Genomic DNA, 19,537 nt, shown 5'->3' with positions numbered 1-19,537 from the left:
TATGTGAAATCTCAGATTCTTGTTCATGAACAGCATTGCAGGTGTTTGATTTGTCTTTGCATGAACAGATATACAAAAAAGGAAGTTGCCCTTGTGCTGTAGAGAAATGCCCTCCATATCCATCACATTAATGCACTACTTCACAGTCTGGATAAACCTTTCAACTAATCTATTCACTGCTGGGAGGCGAGGAGCAGACAAATGTGAGGTGTTGCACTTCGGTAGGACTAACCAGGGTAGGCCTTACACAGTGAACGATAGGGCACTGAGGAGAGCAGTTGAACAAAGTGATCTAAGAATACAGGTCCATCATTCATTTGAAGAGGTTGATTGAAGTGAGTCATAAAGGACGCCTTTTGGCACATTGGCCTTCATCAGTCAAAGTACTGAGTACAGGAGATGGGATGTTACGTTGAAGTTGCAGAAGATGTTGGAGTATTGTGTACAGCTTTGGTCACCTACCTACAGAAAAGAGGTAAATAAGGTTGAAAGAATACAGAGAAAAGTCACGAGGATATTGCTGAGTCTGGACGACTTGAGTTATAGGGTTAGGATTAAGGTTAATAGGTTAGGATTCTATTTCTTGGAACATAGAAGATTGAGGGGAAATTAATATTGGTATACAAAATTATGAGGGGTATAGATTAGAGTAAATGCAAGCATGCTTTTCCACTGAGATTGGGTGGGACTACAACTAGGAGTCATGGGTTAAGGGTGAAAGGTGAAAAGTTAAAGGGGAACATGAGGGGAAACTTCTTCACTCAGAGGATTGTAAGAGTGTGGAATAAGCTGCCAGCACAAGTTTAATTTCAATGTTTTTAAGGGAAGTTTGTATAGGTACATGGATGGTAGGGGCATGGAGGGCTATGGTCCAGGTGCAGGTCGATGAGTATAGGCAGTTTTAATAGTTTAGTATTGACTAGATGGGCTGAAGGGGCTGTTCCTGTGCTGTATTTTTCTGTGACTCTATGGCTGTGAGGCTGGAAACTGGTATCACATCATATCCACGTGTAGAATGGTTCAAACATACTGCTGCAGTGCATGGCAGAGACAAACAGCAGAGCCTGTTGTAAACCACTGCCCTTCTGTGAGGCATCAGAAACACTTATGTAGGGATCTAACATTGCATTTCTAATCTGACCTGTGGTAATATACATTGCCATCTGATGTCCCTGAAGTTGATGGGGCCTAATTTAGAGTACTGTGTACAGTTCTAGTCACCTACCTACAGGAACAATATCACTGAGAGTGAAAGAATACAGAGGAAATTTACAAATCTGTTGCCAAGACATGAGGACCCGAGTTATAGGATACAGTTGATTAGGTTCAGACTTTGTTCTCTGTAGCATATCAGAATGAGAGGAGATTTGATCGAGGTATACAAAATTGTGAGGAGTATAGATAGGGTACATACAAACAGGCTTTTTTCCACTGACATTAGGTGAGACTAGCGTCATGAGAACAGGCCCCTCAGCCCTCTGTCCATGCCCATCAAAATATATCATTTGCACTAATGCCCCATGATCCTACCTACATTCCCATCTGCTCTGCCAGATTCTATCACTTACCTGCACAATTACACCTACCACCTGCACGCCTTTGTGATGTGGGAGTAAATGGGGGTCAGGTGGAAACCCATAGAGACAGGAACAGAGGTCAGGATTGAACCTGGGTGTGGGAAAGCAGCTGTACTCACACTGTCACTGCACTGTGCGGGAAGGCTGGAGAGGCTCGGCCTACATGCACAGGCGATAAGAAGTGTAAGTGTGAATTTGGCAGAAGCATACAGTACAAGATCCTGGCACATGTTGACAGGGTGGGTGTGGAGAGTATATTTCCTCTTGTGGAGATATCCTGAATGAGGATTCACTGTTTAAAAATAAGAGTTCAACCATTAAAGAGAGATGAAGCAGTTCTTTTTCTCATAGAATGTCACATGTTTTTAAAGTTCAATTTGTTAAAAGGTGTTGAAAGCAGAGTCTTTGAATATTTTTTAAGACAGAAAGAGATAAGTTCTTGGTAAGAAGGTGAAAGGTCACCCTCGGTAGACAGGAATGTGGAGTCAGAAGACCATAACACACAGGAGCAGAGTTAAGTATTCAGCCCATTGAGTCTGCTCCATTTCATCACGGCTGGTTCACTATACCCCTCAGCCCCATCTCCCCCCCATAACCTTTGACACCCTCACTAATCAAGAACCTATTACCCTCCGCTGTAAATATATTCCAATGACTTGGACTCCACAGCCATCTGTGCAATGAATTCTACAGATTCACCACCTGCTGGCCGAAGGAATTCCATCATCTTTGTTCTAAAAGGATATCCTTGTATTCTGAGACTATGCCGTCTGGTCCTAGACCCTCCCACCATAGGAAACATCCTCTCTACATCTCCCCTATCTAGGCCTTTCAATATTCAATAAGTTTCAATGGGATCTCCCCTCATTCTTCTACACTCCAACAAGTATGGGCACAGAAGCATTAAACACTTCTCATAAGATAAACCCCTCATTCCTGGGATCACACTTGTAAGCCTCCTCTGGACCTCCTCTCTATGTTTTCTTGGATAAGGGGGCCATATCTGTTGCCACACTTTTGGTGCCAATGTCACATGTCCTCAGCCCACGAAGCCTAATCCACACGTCTTTGGGATGGAGGAAACCAGAGCCCCCAGAGGAAACCCACAAGGTCACAGAGAGAACGTACAAGGTCCCTACAGACAGTGCAGGGAATTGAACTCCGATCTTATAGCTGGCATTGTAATGGTGTTACGCTAACCACCATCATAAGACCATAAGATATGAGAATGAGGCCATTCAGTCCATTAAGTCTGCTCTGTCATTCCATCTTACCGATTTATTATCTCTCTCAACCCCATTCTCCCCGTAACCTTTAATGTCCTTACTAATCATTAACCTATCAACCTCCACTTTAAATGTATCCATTGACTTGGTCTCCATCTGTGGTAATGAATTCCACGGATTCACCACCATCTGGCTAAAGAAACTCTTCCTCAGCTCTGTTCTATAGGGGTGTACTTCTACACTACTGGAGTCACCCAGAGTTTGCTGATACGGTCTGAGATTTGGAAGAACGGCAATTGAAATGTGTTCTTCCCCAGTGTGGGAATCTAGAACCAGGAGTTGTGCTCTCAAAGTAAGGGGCAACTACTGAATCAAGGGGTAACCTTAGAACTCTTTTTCCCCAGAGAGCTGTGGATTCTGTCACTAAGTGTATCAATGCTAGGATTTAAGAAATAATATGCAAATATAAAAATATTCTTATGGGGCATTAATGTATTTATGCAAATTCTTGTGGGTATGGATCAAGAACTGTTGTGCCAGTTTCTTGAGCTGCCCAGTCTAAAACAACATTTCTATTTATGTATAAATGTTTATCCTGGTTACCTGACCATTACATTAAGTAACAGCTTCCGCCCCTCACCTTTAAAACAGAAGGAAATCCTGTGTGATTCCCAAATTAAAAGCCAACAGATCAGAGCCAACACATCTTAGAGATTTGAACGACCAAACACAATAAAGTAATCAAGTATATACTCGTTTTTCTCCCCTGATTTCTGACTTGCAACTGTGGAGAAATTTGTAAGCAACACTGAGCAGTCATTTCATTCAGCTGACGGTAAGGGATGTTCAAAGCTGACAGTCACAGGCGTGGAATGAGTAAATATTGACTGACTTGTTGCCAACAGATGTATATTGGAGGGAAGCTGCTGTTTGCTGACCACATTTTTAACGGATACAGTACCACTGTTAAAGATCTGAAGAAACAATTAGCCAAAACTTATGAGGACTATTTAACAGGCCACCAGCTGCTCCATGACTTCAGGTTCAGGTATGTATTTGATCAGCCATCATTTGGCTTTATGTTCATTACTTAGTTATAAGTTCCTGAAGCATTTAAGTTAATGGTATCCATTTGCCGAAAGTATTCATGACAAAGGAACTGTGCAAAGGTCTTCAGAGTTAAAGTAGGAAATGTATTTCCTGATGTTGTGTTAGGTTTTCCTGGAGACCAGTGACATGTCACGGGCCACTGACATGGTGATCCAGTGACGTGTCAGGGTTATTGACGCAGTGACCCGGAGATCCCGTGATGGTCACTGACATGGTGATCCAGTGACGTGTCAGGGTTATTGACGCAGTGACCCCGGAGATCCCGTGATGGTCACTGACATGGTGATCCAGAGATTTTTTTAAATTTAGAGATTCAGCATAGAACAGGCCCTTCCAGTCCAAGAGCTGCACTGCCCAGCAACCTATCTATTTAACATTAACCTGATCACAGGACAAATTACCATTAGCCCACTAAGCAGTACATCTTTGGACTGTGGGAAGAAGGCAGAGCATTTAGACAGGCACTTAAATAAGGATGATAGAGAGAGACGGACGATGTGGGCTGAAGACATCAGTGTAGAGAGGCAGCAAGGACAAAATGCTGGAGGAACAAAGCAGGTCAGACAGGATCTATGAAGGGGAATAAGCAGTTGACGTTACTCTGGATTTCCAGCATCTGCTGAATCTTTTCATCTTCAGTGGGTTCAAGACCTGGAGCTGTCTGCCCAACAGCACGGCTGGTGAAACTTCACCACAGTGACTCTCCAGTGCATCCTCGGAAACAGTGAATGAGGGTAACACTGACCTTTCTAGTTATGCCTACGTCAGTGAGTGAATAATAAACTACTGGTTAAGTTTCAATTTTCAAAAAGTTTAGCATAACTGCTTTCATTTGACTCAGTGCATTTGTAAACCACCTTTTCAAAGGTTAGGTGCATACACATGCCATTCCCTATGTTGCCAAACAACCTTGGGAACTGTATCACCTATAACCATAACCATATAACAATTACATCATGGAAACAGGCCATCTCGGCCCTTCTAGTCCATGCCGAACACTTACTCTCACCTAGTCCCACCTACCCACACTCAGCCCATAACCCTCCATTCCTTTCCTGTCCAAATACCTATCCAATTTTACTTTAAATGACAATATCGAACCTGCCTCTACCACTTCTACTGGAAGCCCATTCCACACAGCTACCACTCTCTGAGTAAAGAAATTCTCCCTCATGTTACCCCTAAACTCTTGCCCCCTAAATCTCAACTCATGTCCTCTTGTTTGAATCTCCCCTACTCTCAATGGAAAAAAGCCTATCCACATCAACTCTATCTATCCCCCTCATAATTTTAAATACCTCTATCAAGTCCCCCCTCAACCTTCTATGGTCCAAAGAATAAAGACCTAACTTGTTCAACCTTTCTCTGTAACTTAGGTGCCGAAACCCAGGTAAAATTCTAGTAAATCTTCTCTGTACTCTCTCTATTTTGTTGACATCTTTCCTATAATTCAGTGACCAGAACTGTACACAATACTCCAAATTCAGCCTTACCTAGTATATATTGGCCTGGGTTTTACAGGGAATCAAACCATTTCAATGACGTGATCAGGGAAATGCTCTGCCTTGAAGTAAAGCCATCAGCTTTTCCTGTCCTGACTTTGAAGTCTTCAGGGAGAAGGCAACACTTCCTCTGTAACTTCAGTCAAGAGAAATAGCTGTGACAGCTACTTAAAAATATAAAATTCAATTCAAATTTTTAATGCCTTTTTAAAAAGTTCCAGGTGTAGGTTTGGGTGTTTATAATTATTCTTACATGCACTAGATGGGGTCCTGGCTCAGTCCACCGTGAGAGGTTTGTGAGTAACTGTCTTTGTGGGTGACATTGTTCTGTTACTGCACCCAGCCCTTACTACTACCTACCCTGCTGTCTGACCCGTTACATCACAAAGACCCTGTCATTTTTCAGGAAATTGTCACAAAGGATTTAGCCAGCTCAAAAACATGTATCCTGTCTAGTGAATCTTATGAGGATAGGTGAAGCAAGCCAGGGCTTTCTCTTTGGAGCAAAGGAGGATGAGAGGTGATTTGAAAGAGGTGTACAAGATGATGAGAGACATAAATAGAGTGGATAGCCGGAGAGATTTTCCCAGGGCAGAAATGGCTAAGACAAATGAGGATGATTTTAAGTTAATTGGAGGAAAGTATAGGGGGGTTGTCATATAAGTTTACATTTTCATGGAGGGTTGGATAAATGGCTGACTGGGCAGAGGTCAGTATAGGACATGCCTTTTATAATCAGGACAAGACCCAGGGCCTGATGTGCCATAATGGCATTGTCATTGGTATACTGAAGCTCCACGATAGTGATAGTGCTGACCTTGTTCTTGATCTTGAGCCAGTTGAGGTTGAGAAGCTTGTTGACCATTCAATACAAGACTGGGATTCCCTGTGGCAGGTCCTGACCACTGAGGTGAAGGATGACAGCAATAAAGATGGCAAATAGGGTGTGTGCAATGATGCAGACCAGTTTGACTCCTGTGTTGACAGTGAAGGATTCTGATTCAGAGCCACTGCACTGAGTATTCTGACTGATATCCCATCCTCAGTATTCGTAAGTACATGTCAGGGCAGTTGTATCTTGATAGTATACACCAGGGAGCTTGGCAATCTACTGTTACAAATCTATATCAGCCAAGTTGCCTTTGTTCATGGCATTTTTCCTGTAATTGTGCTGTGAAGATCTTGTCTGCAATTCAGATCGAGTAAGAAGTCAGTTGATAAGGATGAATGCAAGCATTTGGCCTATTGTTGACAGGAGGGAGATGCCTCTGCAATTGCCACAATCTGCATTGTCTCTCCTCTTGAGGGAAGTTGAGCTTCAGGAGTTGTGTATGTGGTCCAGGAGTGTTGGTCCACCTTCTTTGAGGACACTCTCCTCAAAAGCTGACATCGACTCGGAGATCCACCACTACCTGAGTAGTGCCAGTGGAGCCTACGTAAGATTAAAGAAGAGTGTTTGAAGACCGCAACCTACAGTTTCAAACAAAACTTGAGGTTTATGCAGCAGCCATCCTCCCTATATGGAGTTGAATCATGGACCACTGACAGTAGGCACTTGAAAGCCCTGGAACAATACCACCAAAAATTTTGAGGATCATCTGGAAGGACAGACACACCAAGACCAGTGTACCAGAGGAGGGCTAAATGAGCAGCATCTCTACCCCAGTAAAGCAACACCAACTCTGATGCAACACACACAAAATGCTGGTGGAACACAGCAAGCCAGGCAGCATCTATAGGAAGAAGCACTGTTGACATTTCGGGCCGAGACCCTTCGTCAGGACCAACTCTGATGGTTAGGTCACGTCACCCAGATGCCTAACTCAAGTTGCTTGGAACAGATCCTTTACTCTCAGTTGAAGGAAGGTCAGTGAGCCATTAACGAGCAAAGGAAACACCTCAAAGGTAACATCAAAAATAAATCTGAAGAAATTCAACATTATATGTAAAAACTGGGAAGACATTCCACTCAATAGATACAACCAGAGGAAATATGTTCAAGAGGGAGCAGCGCTACATGAAAGCGACCCCCCAGCTCAGCTGCAGAGAACAAGTGGCAGCTGCAAAAGGAGAGACTGAGAAGGTGAAAGACACAACCACTAACCATAGCCATCACTCACTCTCGCCCACACAGTGAACATGGTCTCCGAGGACTCACCAATAGACAACCCCTTGGGAGAACATCATACTCGGCTTGAGTGATCACACTGCTGTTACTACTACCACAGGGGGAATGTTAGAGCTAAGATCTTTCAGAGAATGGTGGGTGCATAGAACACTCTGCCGGGGTGGTGGTAGAGGCAGATACATTAGGGGCATTTAAGAAACGCTTGGATAGGCACATGAATGATGGACAATGAAGAGCTATGTAGGGGAGAAAGGTTGCATTGATCGTAAAGAAGGTTATAAATTTGGCACAACAGCATGAGCCAATGTACTGTGATGTAATGCTCTACTAACTTCACTGGGTAAACACAGCCTTTCTTCAGTAATCAATAGTAGATGTGGGTCACTCACTGCTGAACATATGCAATGACCCATTGCCTCTCTTCAAGCTCCTTCCAACTCCCTACATCTGATTATCTGACTCACCATTTCACCTGGTGCTCTCTCTGCTGCTGCTGTCTACTTTAACAGCAACTGGCATTTTAAACTGCCCTTAGCATAGAAAATATTCCCACAGGCATCAAATGAATGCTATCAAATAGGACTGTGCAATTTAGGGCAGATGTCTGAGGCAGTTGGGTGATGTTACAGACGTGGAAATACACCGTCTTGAAGATGACTCATGTACAATATATGGTTAGAACACATGTCACTCAATGGCATCGAGTCTGACAACAGACTGGATCAGATATACTGAGGCCCTACTCTGAGGAATGGAGTGAGTAGAGCAAAAGGTGGGACAATGACTCCTATCACAGTTTGTATCATGAAGTTAAGCACTGAGCAATTCTGTCCCTCCGCCCCACTTTCTGCAGGGTTCACCTTCCATAGATGCTGCCTGGGCTAGTGAGTTCCTCCAGCATTGTGTGTGTGGATGAGCTTATTGTGCTGCTGCTGCTATTGATGGTACCCATTCTTCTGGTACTATCATCTAATGTAGCTTCATTAATCACTGAACTTCAATTGCCTCATCACTGAAATTTTCCCACAACCTATGGACTCTCTTTCAAGGACTCTTCATCTCATGCTCTCAATATTTATTGCTCATTCTTCTTCTTTTATATTTGCACAGTTTGTTGTCTTTTGCATACTGGTTGTACGCCCAGGTGGTGCAGATTTTTATTGATTCTATGGTATTGGATTTATTGAGTACGTCCACAAAATGAATCTTGGCGTTTCATATGGTGACATACATGTACTTTCATAATAAATTTACATTGAACCTTTCGAACTTTGATGTAGGATGACATCATATTCAATTGACCTTAAGGGAGAATGAATTTATTGTAGCAACATAAATCTTTTAGGCTCTTGCTGAATTGGATCAAACAATTAAAATGCTTTTCTGCTTTCCCCAGTTCGTTTCATTACAATCAATCAGGTACCGAATTGGACAACGGGATCTGGATTAGTCAACTGGAGAGACCCAAATCTGAAGCCTCTATTCTGCCAGGCACATGCATCTTTCCAACTTCTGACAGGTGAGGAAGATCCAATGTCCCTGAGCACTGAGCCAGATAGGAAAGGTTGTCTATCTATTCCTGCTCTACCTCAGCGCAGCTCTTGCAACTGCTGCCAATATGGATGGTTGGGGATGCAGCCTGATGTAGATAGACACAGTGACAATGCTGGCTTTGTGAACACAATCCAATACTGACCCAACTTCCCATAGCCATCTGCCCATGTTTGCCATAACACATGCATAGTTGGAACAATCTCCATTTCATGTTGCTCCAACGATCCTTGATGCTAATAGAAAATGGATCCATTATCACCCATTTCTTATGTGCAAATCACACACAAGTGACTTTAACAGCTTTCTTTGAAGAAGCCCACAGGATGAATCAAACCCTACATGAGGATTATATTCTTTTCTAAGGAATCCAGTTAAAACTTTCCTATATACTGTGTGTGTGTGTGTGTGTGTGTGTGTGTGTGTGTGTGTGTATATATATATATAAAACACTATGTTATCAAACTTCCTGAGGTTTCTTGGTCAACTACAAGTAATCTCAGTATTTTAAACCCTTCTAATCACTTTGGAAGGTAGAGCATGGGGTTAGTAGCCAGGATTCTTAGCAGTGCAGGGGAACAAAGTGATCAAGAGGTCCACATCCTTTTTTACTCAAAGTTGCTGTGCAAGTTGATAGGGTTGTTAATCAGGTATATGATCATATTTGGCCTTAGTCAGGTGGGGGGGGGGAAGGGTGAGTTCAAGAGTCATGAGGTAATGTTGCTAATCTATAATATCCTGGGTAGACCACACTTGAAACATTGTGTTCAGTTCTGGTCACCTCTACAGGAAGGATGTGGAAGCTTTAAAGAGGGTGCAGAGGAGACTTACCAGGATGCTGCCTGGACAAGAGAGCATGTCTTATAAGGAGAAGTTGAGTGAGTGAGGCCTTTCTCTTTGGAGAGAAAAAAGATGAGGGGTGACGATAAAGGTGTACAAGATGACAAAACATAAATCGAGTGGATTTCCTAGGGTAGAAATGGCTAATACAAAGTGGTCTAACTTTAAGGTGATTGGAGGAAAGTATAGGAGAGGGTGTCAGAGTTAAGTTTTTACACTGGTAGTGTGTTGGTGGTAGAGGCAGATGTACAAGGGTGATTTAAGAAACTCTTAGGTAGGCACATGTATGATGGATAAATGGAAGGTTGTGTAGGAGGGAAAGGTTAGATTGATCATAGAGTAGGTTAGAAGGTCAGCACAACATCGTGGGCCAAATGGCTTGTAGTGTTCTATGTTCTAAGGTCTAATTCATAGGGTGACTCAAACCCTATATTAGTGCTATATTCTTTTCCAAGGAACCCAGTTAAAACTTTCTTGTATTAAAAAAACAAATTTAAAGTTATCAAATTTCCAGAGGTTTCCTGGTCAACTACCAGTAATCCCAGTATCTCAAACCATTCTCATAACAATAGTTTCCCATCCCAAGTTGATCTGTGCAGAACTATCTCCATGGATTTATACTCTTTTCAATAATCGAGTGGCTTCAGCCTTCCTTATGGTTTTATCTTTCTGCTATTTTGAACTGTACCCACAGAGAAATACTCCCTCACGCCCTGTGGGGAAGACCTAAAGAGTCCTGGCTGTGCATCCATCCATCTCTCATTTCACTATCACAAGGCTCCTGAGAGAACCTCATGAAGATTTACTAATTTATCCACTAAACACAAATCATGCTGGTGTGGTGCTTAACTCGCAACCAGCTCCGAGTGAACAGCTGTGGCAGTTCCAACAGGTCAGAGTGCCATCTGAGAAAGGTGACGACGTTTCCTTCTGGGAGCTCAGATGTAGGAAGTTTCCCAACCGATCCCACATCCTGATCCATTGCCAAAGGTACACTCAGCAGTGGACAGCTGCCTACAGCGTAGCTCCCAGCAACAATTGCACCCTCTACCAGTCATCAGGTCAAGGGGAGGAAGGTAAAAATAACCTAGACTGTGTCAGAATAAGAATCAATCCTTCTTTTCTTTTCCAGGGCTGCAACAATCCAGAACTTCATCGCATTTAGTTTGTCTCGGCGAAGTGGCTGTTGCAGTAGCATGCTGTACTGAATGGTATCTGGACTCTGGAACCGTGCAGTGGAAGGCTACACCTCCAGCCTGAGCAGTAATTCCGGTTATTGCTCACACCTAGCCTTTGTCACCAATTTCTGCAGTACCTCTTGATAAAAATTACTGTGTTTGTTCAGACCAAATGTAGTGGTACGGAAGGGGCTCCCTATTCACTGCTTAATCTTGTAGTTTTCCACTAGCTCCTGGCTTGTTTTTCCCACACTCAAAGCCCAGGAACTGTGTCAGCTGTAACTGGTTTTCTACAAGGAACACACTCAAGAGGATTTGCCTAAAATTCATACAGCCAAGATCTGTTACTGAAGATATTTTACAGAAGGATAGCCATAAAAGATAGCACTGCTAGTACTCCTGGCTTTAATTTAATGCAGATATTTTCCCCTTCAGATCAAACATTTAATTGTGCTTGGTACAAACCATTCATTTCCAATCTCATACAGTTATAGTGCAGTTTTTCTGCCTGTGTATTCTATTTTATTCTGTATAATTAGAGTCAAATCTCTAGTGCCTGAACTACACTCTCAGCTGGTCACAAAAGAATCCCTGGCACTGGTTCCACAAGGAGTAAGGGAATGCTTCTGGTTTCGTGATCATTACTTATCCCTCAAACAAAACCTCCAACAAGGATTTCTTTATCCTTTTGTGCTGTGTGGAAATAGGCTTTTGTGTTTTCCAGATCAGAACAGTGTGCGAAATGTGAAACACCAGAGGAAGCAATGGAATGATGGAAGATAAGAGATAAGCGTTAGCCTTTATTGCTGCCTGTTTTGAAGGGAGACATCTACTCATTCACCAATATCCATAACATTTGAGAATACATCAGTGCCTCAGAGACACAGCCCCAGGCTTCACTGGTCAGGTATCCTTCTCACTAAAACTGTCGACATAAAATCCTGACTCATGAGCCTCAAGACATGTACAAACTTCAGGATCTAAGATGAGTATGAAACTACTCATCTGGCAGACAGCAGTGATGCTTGTCAGACCAGGATTCCTACAGCAGATACCTTAAAGTACAACTAGTGCTGACGTAAAAGTGAAGGATGAGTGGACATCAGTGTCCTCTCCAAGGCCGATATCCTGCTTACCCTTGACCAGCTACAGCGGAGATTGTCTTAGGCTACACCAGGATATTGATCAGCTGGAAAGTGGGGAGGAGTAAAGGTAGAAGAAATTTAATCCTGACCAAGTGGCAAGTGACTTGTTTTGGAAGGTCATTTATGGGAAGGACGTATACAGTAAATAGTGAAGTGTTGATGAACTGAGGACCTTGTGGTACAAATCCATAGATCCCTAAAAGTGGTTGGTTCATGAAAAAGACAAATGGGATGTCAGCATTAATTGGTTGCGGCACAGGATATAAGGGATGTCACGTTACAACTTTATAAAATATTGATTGTGCCTCAGGTGCAATGCAGTGTGCAGTTCTGGTCCCCACACTACAGGAAGGATGTGTGTGCAGTGGAGAGGGTGCAAAGGAGATTCAGCAGTTTGCTGCCTGGAGCAGATGATTTCAATTATGAGGAGGATTGGATAGGCTGGGTTCTGTTCCCTAGAGTGAAGGAGGTTAAGAAGAGACCTAATGGAAGGACACAAAGTTCCTAAAACAGGAAGGCATAGGTGAGAGGTTAGAAATGTGGAAGTAATGGGCTAAGGATCTGATTTTTGACCTGTACAACTCTGGCTTTATATGCTCAAAGCCTCCTTGAAGAAACGCAACATTCCCCTCCCAAACCCTTGTAACCTCTGGCCTGTGACCAATCTATGTATTTATGCAGCATTGCGGATGGGATGGAGGACCTCAAGACCAAGAATGGAGAGCACAGAAGCCAGGAGTAAGCAGTGCCTCTCAAACTACCTGCCTGCTGCCCCTCAGGTATCTCCTAGCCCATTGATGGGTGAGTCTGCAGTTCCCATCTCAGCATTATCAGTCACCTCAGAACCCACAGCACCAGAGTGGAAGCAAGATCCCGGGAACCACCTGAGAAGAGGAGGACGTGATTCAATGATTCCATCCCACTCCATCTCTGCAGATTTCAATATTGTCAACCACACTTGTTCCTCTTGATCTGGGGAACAAGATCAAAGGATCTTATCACCCTTGGGTGATCACCCTAGGGAACTTATCACCATTACACATTCTGTATAAGTCAAGCAATGTTATCGAGAATAGAGCACAAAAAAATAACTTCCTGGGGTCACGATAACACTGTCGAAGTAGATGTTCAAAGTGTTCCTGCCACATGGAGTCACAACTGTAATATGGGAAATGCAGCAGCCAATGTTTACACAGGAAGATTCCACAAATAGTAATGAGAAAGATCAGGTAATGTTATGACTTCAGCTGAGCAATAATCACCAGCCAGGACATTGGGCCAATCTGCACAAGAAGCAAGGGATATTTTAAATCCATATGGGATGCCAAGATGGGCCTTAGTTTAACATCTCATCTGAAAGGAGCGTACATCTCCTGCCCCATTACAGTGCACATTCAGAGGGAATGATCTAACTTACCAGAGCTCAACAGTAAACAGCCCACAGGGGATGCTTATTCTGTCAGTGACCCTGGGGATCCTCCTGCCAGAGGATAGCTCCCTGCTGATTGGACAGGCCTACTTTAGGGAGATACCTTGCCAGCTAATGAGGCTCTGATGTCAAGCCTGACATCATAACCATTCAAACATGCTTGGACACTGATATGACAAATCCCACAACTGTATTTTTAAAAACTATTTTAAACATTTAGAAAAATACTAAAACACCAAAAACACAAGCAATTATAAAGTTAAATATATTTAAAAACAATTGATTAAATCAAACACAAAAATAAACCTACTTGTTCTTTCCATAGCCAATTCCACCTGCTTCCCTGTAGTATTGCATTGGGAAGGCACCGGAAGCATTTCCCCATTCAATGCAAGGAAATTTGGTGAAGCCTGTGATCTGTTCGACTCCTCAAGCTTACCAATGCCTTTGGATTGTCACTTGACTGATGCCCCATAGGGGATGTCCACCAGTTCAGTGGTCAAACACAGAAGAAGGAGGCGGCTGCATTTGAATGTCTGGGCCTCACTAATACCTGTAGATAGTACTGAGCTCTTAGTACCATCACCACCCTTGGTCTCAGCACTGCTGTACCTACTCTAAATTTGTGCCTGAATGAGCCAGAAGATATTTTGCAGTACATCACAGGATGGGCTCTTCAACCAGCATTTTGTGTGTGATGCTGAATACCTAGATTGAAATCTAAATATGGAGATCTGCTGGTGAGGCATTTGTCGTACCTTGAACCTGAAATGTTAAAGCATTTTCTTCTCTCTCCATTTTCATTTCTGATGAAAGGTCTTGGTCCTGTTTATTCCTCTCTATAGCTGCTGCCTGACTTGCTGAGTTCCTCCAGCATTTTGTTTGTGTTGTGTAGGTTCTCAGCATCTGCAGAATCTTTTGAGTTTATGAGTATTGCCATCAATGTTCTGTTATGCTTGAGCAACAGTTCGCTCCACTGAAGGGACAAAACAAAGCCTTTGCCTTTGCTCATGTGGATCCCACCGTCACACTCCCACTTTGTAGGGCTGATGGCTCAGGCCAAGCCCAGGGCTGTAGAAGAATACCCCAGGTTTCCTTTCCTGGGTTTCCACTCCCACAGCTACCTAGACTATTCCTCCTCCCACCCTGTCTCCTGCAAAAATGCTATCCCTTTCTCTCAATTCCTCTGCGTCCGCCGCATCTGCTCTCAGGATGAGGCCCTTCATTCTCGGACAAAGGAGATGTCTTCCTTTTTTAAAGAAAGGGGCTTCCACCATCAACTCTGCCCTCCATCGCGTCTCCCGTATTTCACGCACCTCTGCCCTCTCCCCATCCCCCCGCCAGCCCACCAGGGATAGAGTCTCCCTGGTCCTCACCTATCACCCCACCAGCCTACAGATCCAACGTATAATCCTCCGTAACTTCCTCCACCTCCTACGGGATCCCACCACCAGCCACATCTCCCCCCCCCCCACCCGCTCTCTGCTTTCCACAGGGATCGCTCCCTACGTGACTCCCTTGTCCATTCATCCTCCCCATCCCTCCCCACTGACCTCCCTCCGGGCACTCATCCCTGCAAACGGAGGAAGTGCTACACCTGCCTCCACACTTCTTCCCTCACCACCATCCCAGGCCCCAGACAGTCCTTTCAGGTGAGGCACCACTTCACCTGCGAGTCAGCTGGGGTGATATACTGTATCCGGTGCTCCCGATGTGGCCATTTATACATTGGGAAGACCTGCCGCAGACTGGGAGACTATTTTGCCGAACACCGGCGCTCGGTCCTCCAGCAGTGGCGGGATCTCCCTGTGGCCACACACTTCAATTCCACAGACCACTCCCACTCCGACATGTCTGTCCATGGCCTCCTCTACTGTCAAGATGAGGCCACACGCAGGTCGATGGAGCAATACCTTATCTCCCGCCTGGGTAGCCTCCTTCCTGCTGGCATGAACATCCAACTCACTGACCTCCGTTGATACCCCTGCCCCCCACCCTTACCCCCATCCCTATCTATTATTTTAGTTTGGTTCTCTTTCTCTTTTTCCCCCCTCACTATCATCTCTCCCCCCAGCCCTACATTTATTTCCCATAATTCTCCACCTAGCCCATTTCCCTCCAGCCTATCACTTCCCAGTTCTCTACTTCATCCCTCCCCTCACTTCTTATCCCCCCTCGACCATCGCATGTTACTTCACTCCTGATGAAGGGTTTCGGCCCAAAACGTCGTCACTACCTCCTTCCTGCTGAGTTCTACCAGTATTTTGTGTTTTTATTTATTTGCAGCATCTGCAGATTCACTCGTACACCACAGAACGTTTAATGTCCAGTGTCTACAAAGTGGGACAAAGCTCAGCACGGCTGCTGCCTCAAAACATCTACTGAGCTGAGCTCAGCCAGGAACGCTCTCAGCCTGACAGCTTGGGACAACTGGAGAATAAAAGGATGAGAGCAATAGCGTTTGATCTCCAGGCAATGTTTGACCATGGTCAATGTGGTCATTTGTCCAATATTTGAAAGCAGAATGCTGGATTAATGTCAGGATTCTTAGAATTGTGGAGGAACATAAGGATCTTGGGGTCCACATCCATCGATCCCTGAATGTTGATGTGCAAGTTGATAGGGTTGATAAGAAGGTGTATGGTGTGTTGATCTTCATCAGTCAGGGATTGAGTTCAAGAGTTGTGAGGTATTATTGCAACTCTATAAAACCCTGGTCAGACCACACTTGTGTTCAGTTCTGGTCACCTCATTGTGGAAGCTATAGAGAAGGCACAGAGGAGATTTACCAAGATGCTGCCTGGATTAAAGAGCGTGTCTTATGAGGAAAGGTTGAGTAAATTTGGGCTTTTCTCTTTGGCAAGGGGGATGAGAGATGACTGATAGAAGTGTACAAGATGATGAGGCATAGATCAGGTAGATAGCCAGAGACATTTTCCTAGGGTGGAAATGGCTAATAAAAGTGGGCATGATTTTACGGTGATTTGTGGAAAGTATAGGGAAGATGTCAGAACACAGAAACTGGTGAGTGGGTAGAACTGCCCTGCCAGGGGTGACATTAGAGACAGATACATTAGGGGCATTTAAGAAACTCTTGGTCACATAGATGATGGAAAAATTGAGAGCTAAGTAAGAGGGAAGGATTAGATTGATCTTTGAGTAGGTTAAGTTTGCACAACATTCTGGGCCAAAGAATCTGCATTGTGCTCTAGTGTTCTATGTTCAGTCTGTTTACCAGTATTACCCATGAGAAGCTGGTGGCCAGTAACCTGACTGATCTGCTACAGTCCTGGTGAAGGTACTTCTACAGTGCTGTTGGAGAAGGAGTTACAGAATTCAGATCCAGTGGTAAAGCAAGGACAGTACATTTCCACACCAGGATGGTGACTTGAAGGAGAATGTGCAGGATGTGGTGTTCACCTGCAAATGAAGCTATTGTTCTACATGGTGCTAGAGAAGCCTTGTGTTTGAGATGCTGCGGATGGAGTTCCAAACAGATATGTTGACTTGTGTTGGATATTGTCAGGCAAGTGAAAGCTACTTCACACTTCTTCACTTGTATCTTGTAAACGATGCAAAGACTTTGGAATGTCAGGAGGTGAGGCAGTCACTACAGATGCTCCCTGTTCCCAGCTGAATTTCTGGATGATAGCCACTCTGAGGACATTGTTGGTGGTGGATTTGGCATAACTTATGCAATTGAATGGTTTGGAGATGTTATTCTTAGATAGTGGCGATTGCAACAGTAGGAAAAGCAAGCTAACTCACATCTCTCAATATAACATAAGAGATTGCTTTATCAGAATGAAATTAATTTGAATGCAGAGAATGCCCTGCCTCAGATTGGTCTAATCATGGTAACTTGTACATACTACTTTAACGCTGCAGACTTTCTTCGGACAAATTATCCAGGTTGATTGCTCCTATAGAGTGAACAGTTCTGGGTTTTGACAGTGGATTCATTATCCTGGTGTAGAGTGTTATATCTGATATATTTATTTATTGAGGTACAACAGGAAATAAACACCCAGCCTTTGAGTCACTCTGCCCAGCAATCCCCCAGTTAATCACAGCCTTGGGACAATTTACAATGACCTACTAACCACTATGTGTTTGGACACTGGGAAGGAACGTACAAACTTTCTTATAGAGGACGCTGGAATTGAACTCCGAACCCCGACGCCCACATGTTATTGTGGGCTTTTGTCCTGGGATAAAATGAAGATTACATTTAGTTAAGGATTATTGCGTCCCAGATAGGAGCAGGAGCCAACTTACCCCTTACACAAACTTCAGCCAATAAGGAAATATTGGACATTTTCTCTCAATGCTACATTACTGTGCTAACCCCAGATCCCTAAATCTTACAAAGGCACCTTACAAATAAATTTCACCTATGTGGAGTGGCCAGAGATTGGCCATTGCAGTCTCCCAGTAGGGGTTAGGAGAAAGCAGCAGAGCTCAGTCATAATGTATCTACAAGGCAGTTGCCCCAATGTGAACATAACCATCTCCAACCCACTCAATGTCATCAGCAGTGGCAAATCTATTAAGCCTATTTACTCATCAATCCCATTCCCTATTTATTTCCCAGCAACTTATTTTCCCTGACATCCCCATCAACTATCATGCACCTACACTAAGGGGTAATTCACCTAAGGCAATTAACCACCACTTGACCAGCCTATTTCATTCCTACTGAGTAACAGTAACAGTGGCATCATCAGCAAAGTTATAATTGGCTTCTGAGCTATGCCCAGCCACACAGTCGTGAGTGTAGAGAGAGTAGTGCAGTGTGCTAAGAACACATCCTTGAGGTTAATTGTCAGCAAGGAGAGGTTATCACCCATCTGTACTGTCTATGGTCTGTCAAGAATCCATTTGCAGAGGGAGGTACAAAGGCCCAGGTTTTGAAGCTTGCCAGTTAGTACTGAGGGAATGATGGTGTTGAACACCAAACTGTAATTGGGGTCTGAGGTATGGATTACTGTTGTCCAGCTTATCCAAAGCCCTGTGGAGAGTTAGTGAGATTGTGTCCACTGTATATCTGTTGTGGCTACAGGTCCTTACTCAGGAAAGAGTTTATACTAGTCATGGCCAACCTCTTAAAGCACTTCATCATAGTGGATGAGTGCTACCAGGCCAAGTTGTTGCAGCAGCTCATTCCACTCTTCCTAGGCACTGGTACAATTGAGGCAGAGGGTGGGAATAAATAGCACCTATTCTGGCTAACTGTGGGTGACCCCTGGTGTCCTGCAGGGCTCGGTGTTGGGGCCACTTCTTTTCATGTTAAACATCAAATGCTTTGTGGCCAAATTTGCAGAAAATACAAAGATTGGTGGAGAGGCAGGTGAGTATTGATGAAACAGGGAGGCTGCAGAAGGAATTAGATTAGGAGAATGGGCAAAGAAGTGGCAGATGGATTACAGTATAGCAAAGTTATGTTTATGCACTTTGGTAGAAGAAATAAAGTTATAGACTTTTTCTAAACAGGGAACAAATTCAGAAATCAGAGGTGCAAAGGGACTTGGAAGATCTCGTGCAGGATTCCTAAAGGTTAACTTGCAGACTGAATCAGTAGTAAAGAATGCAAATGCAGTGTAGTATTCATTTCAAGAGGACTAGAATATAAAAGCAAGGACGTAATGCTGAGGGTTTATAAGGCATTGCTCAGACCACACTGGAGTATTGTCAGCAGTTTTGGGCCCCTTATCTAAGAAAGGATGTGCATTGGAGAACGTTCACAAAAATGATCACAGGTGAAAAATGAAAGGGTAAACACATGAGGATTTGATGGCTCTAGGTCTGTACTCACTGGTGTTTGAAAGAATGGGGGTGGGGGGGGCTGAGA

At 43.9% G+C, this 19,537-nt stretch overlaps 1 protein-coding gene across 3 annotated transcripts in view; it reads left to right on the top strand.

Moving 5' to 3' along the window:
• Positions 1 to 11,613, top strand: part of LOC132403930 (uncharacterized) — a 226,121-nt gene extending 214,508 nt beyond the window's left edge. For all 3 annotated transcript variants that reach the window (XM_059987772.1, XM_059987774.1, XM_059987773.1), the window contains 3 exons: positions 3,709 to 3,851; positions 8,940 to 9,062; positions 11,067 to 11,613. In XM_059987772.1, coding sequence (XP_059843755.1) covers positions 3,709 to 3,851; positions 8,940 to 9,062; positions 11,067 to 11,142 — 342 coding nt within the window. In that variant the 3' untranslated portion in view covers positions 11,143 to 11,613. The remainder of the gene's footprint in view (positions 1 to 3,708; positions 3,852 to 8,939; positions 9,063 to 11,066) is intronic.
• Positions 11,614 to 19,537: the final 7,924 nt, after the last annotated feature.

The sequence above is a fragment of the Hypanus sabinus genome, chromosome 13 (genome assembly GCF_030144855.1).
Source record: "Hypanus sabinus isolate sHypSab1 chromosome 13, sHypSab1.hap1, whole genome shotgun sequence".
NCBI classification, from domain to species: Eukaryota; Metazoa; Chordata; class Chondrichthyes; order Myliobatiformes; family Dasyatidae; genus Hypanus; species Hypanus sabinus.
Note: the sequence above shows the minus strand (reverse complement) of the source record. Positions and strands in the feature narration are given on the sequence as shown.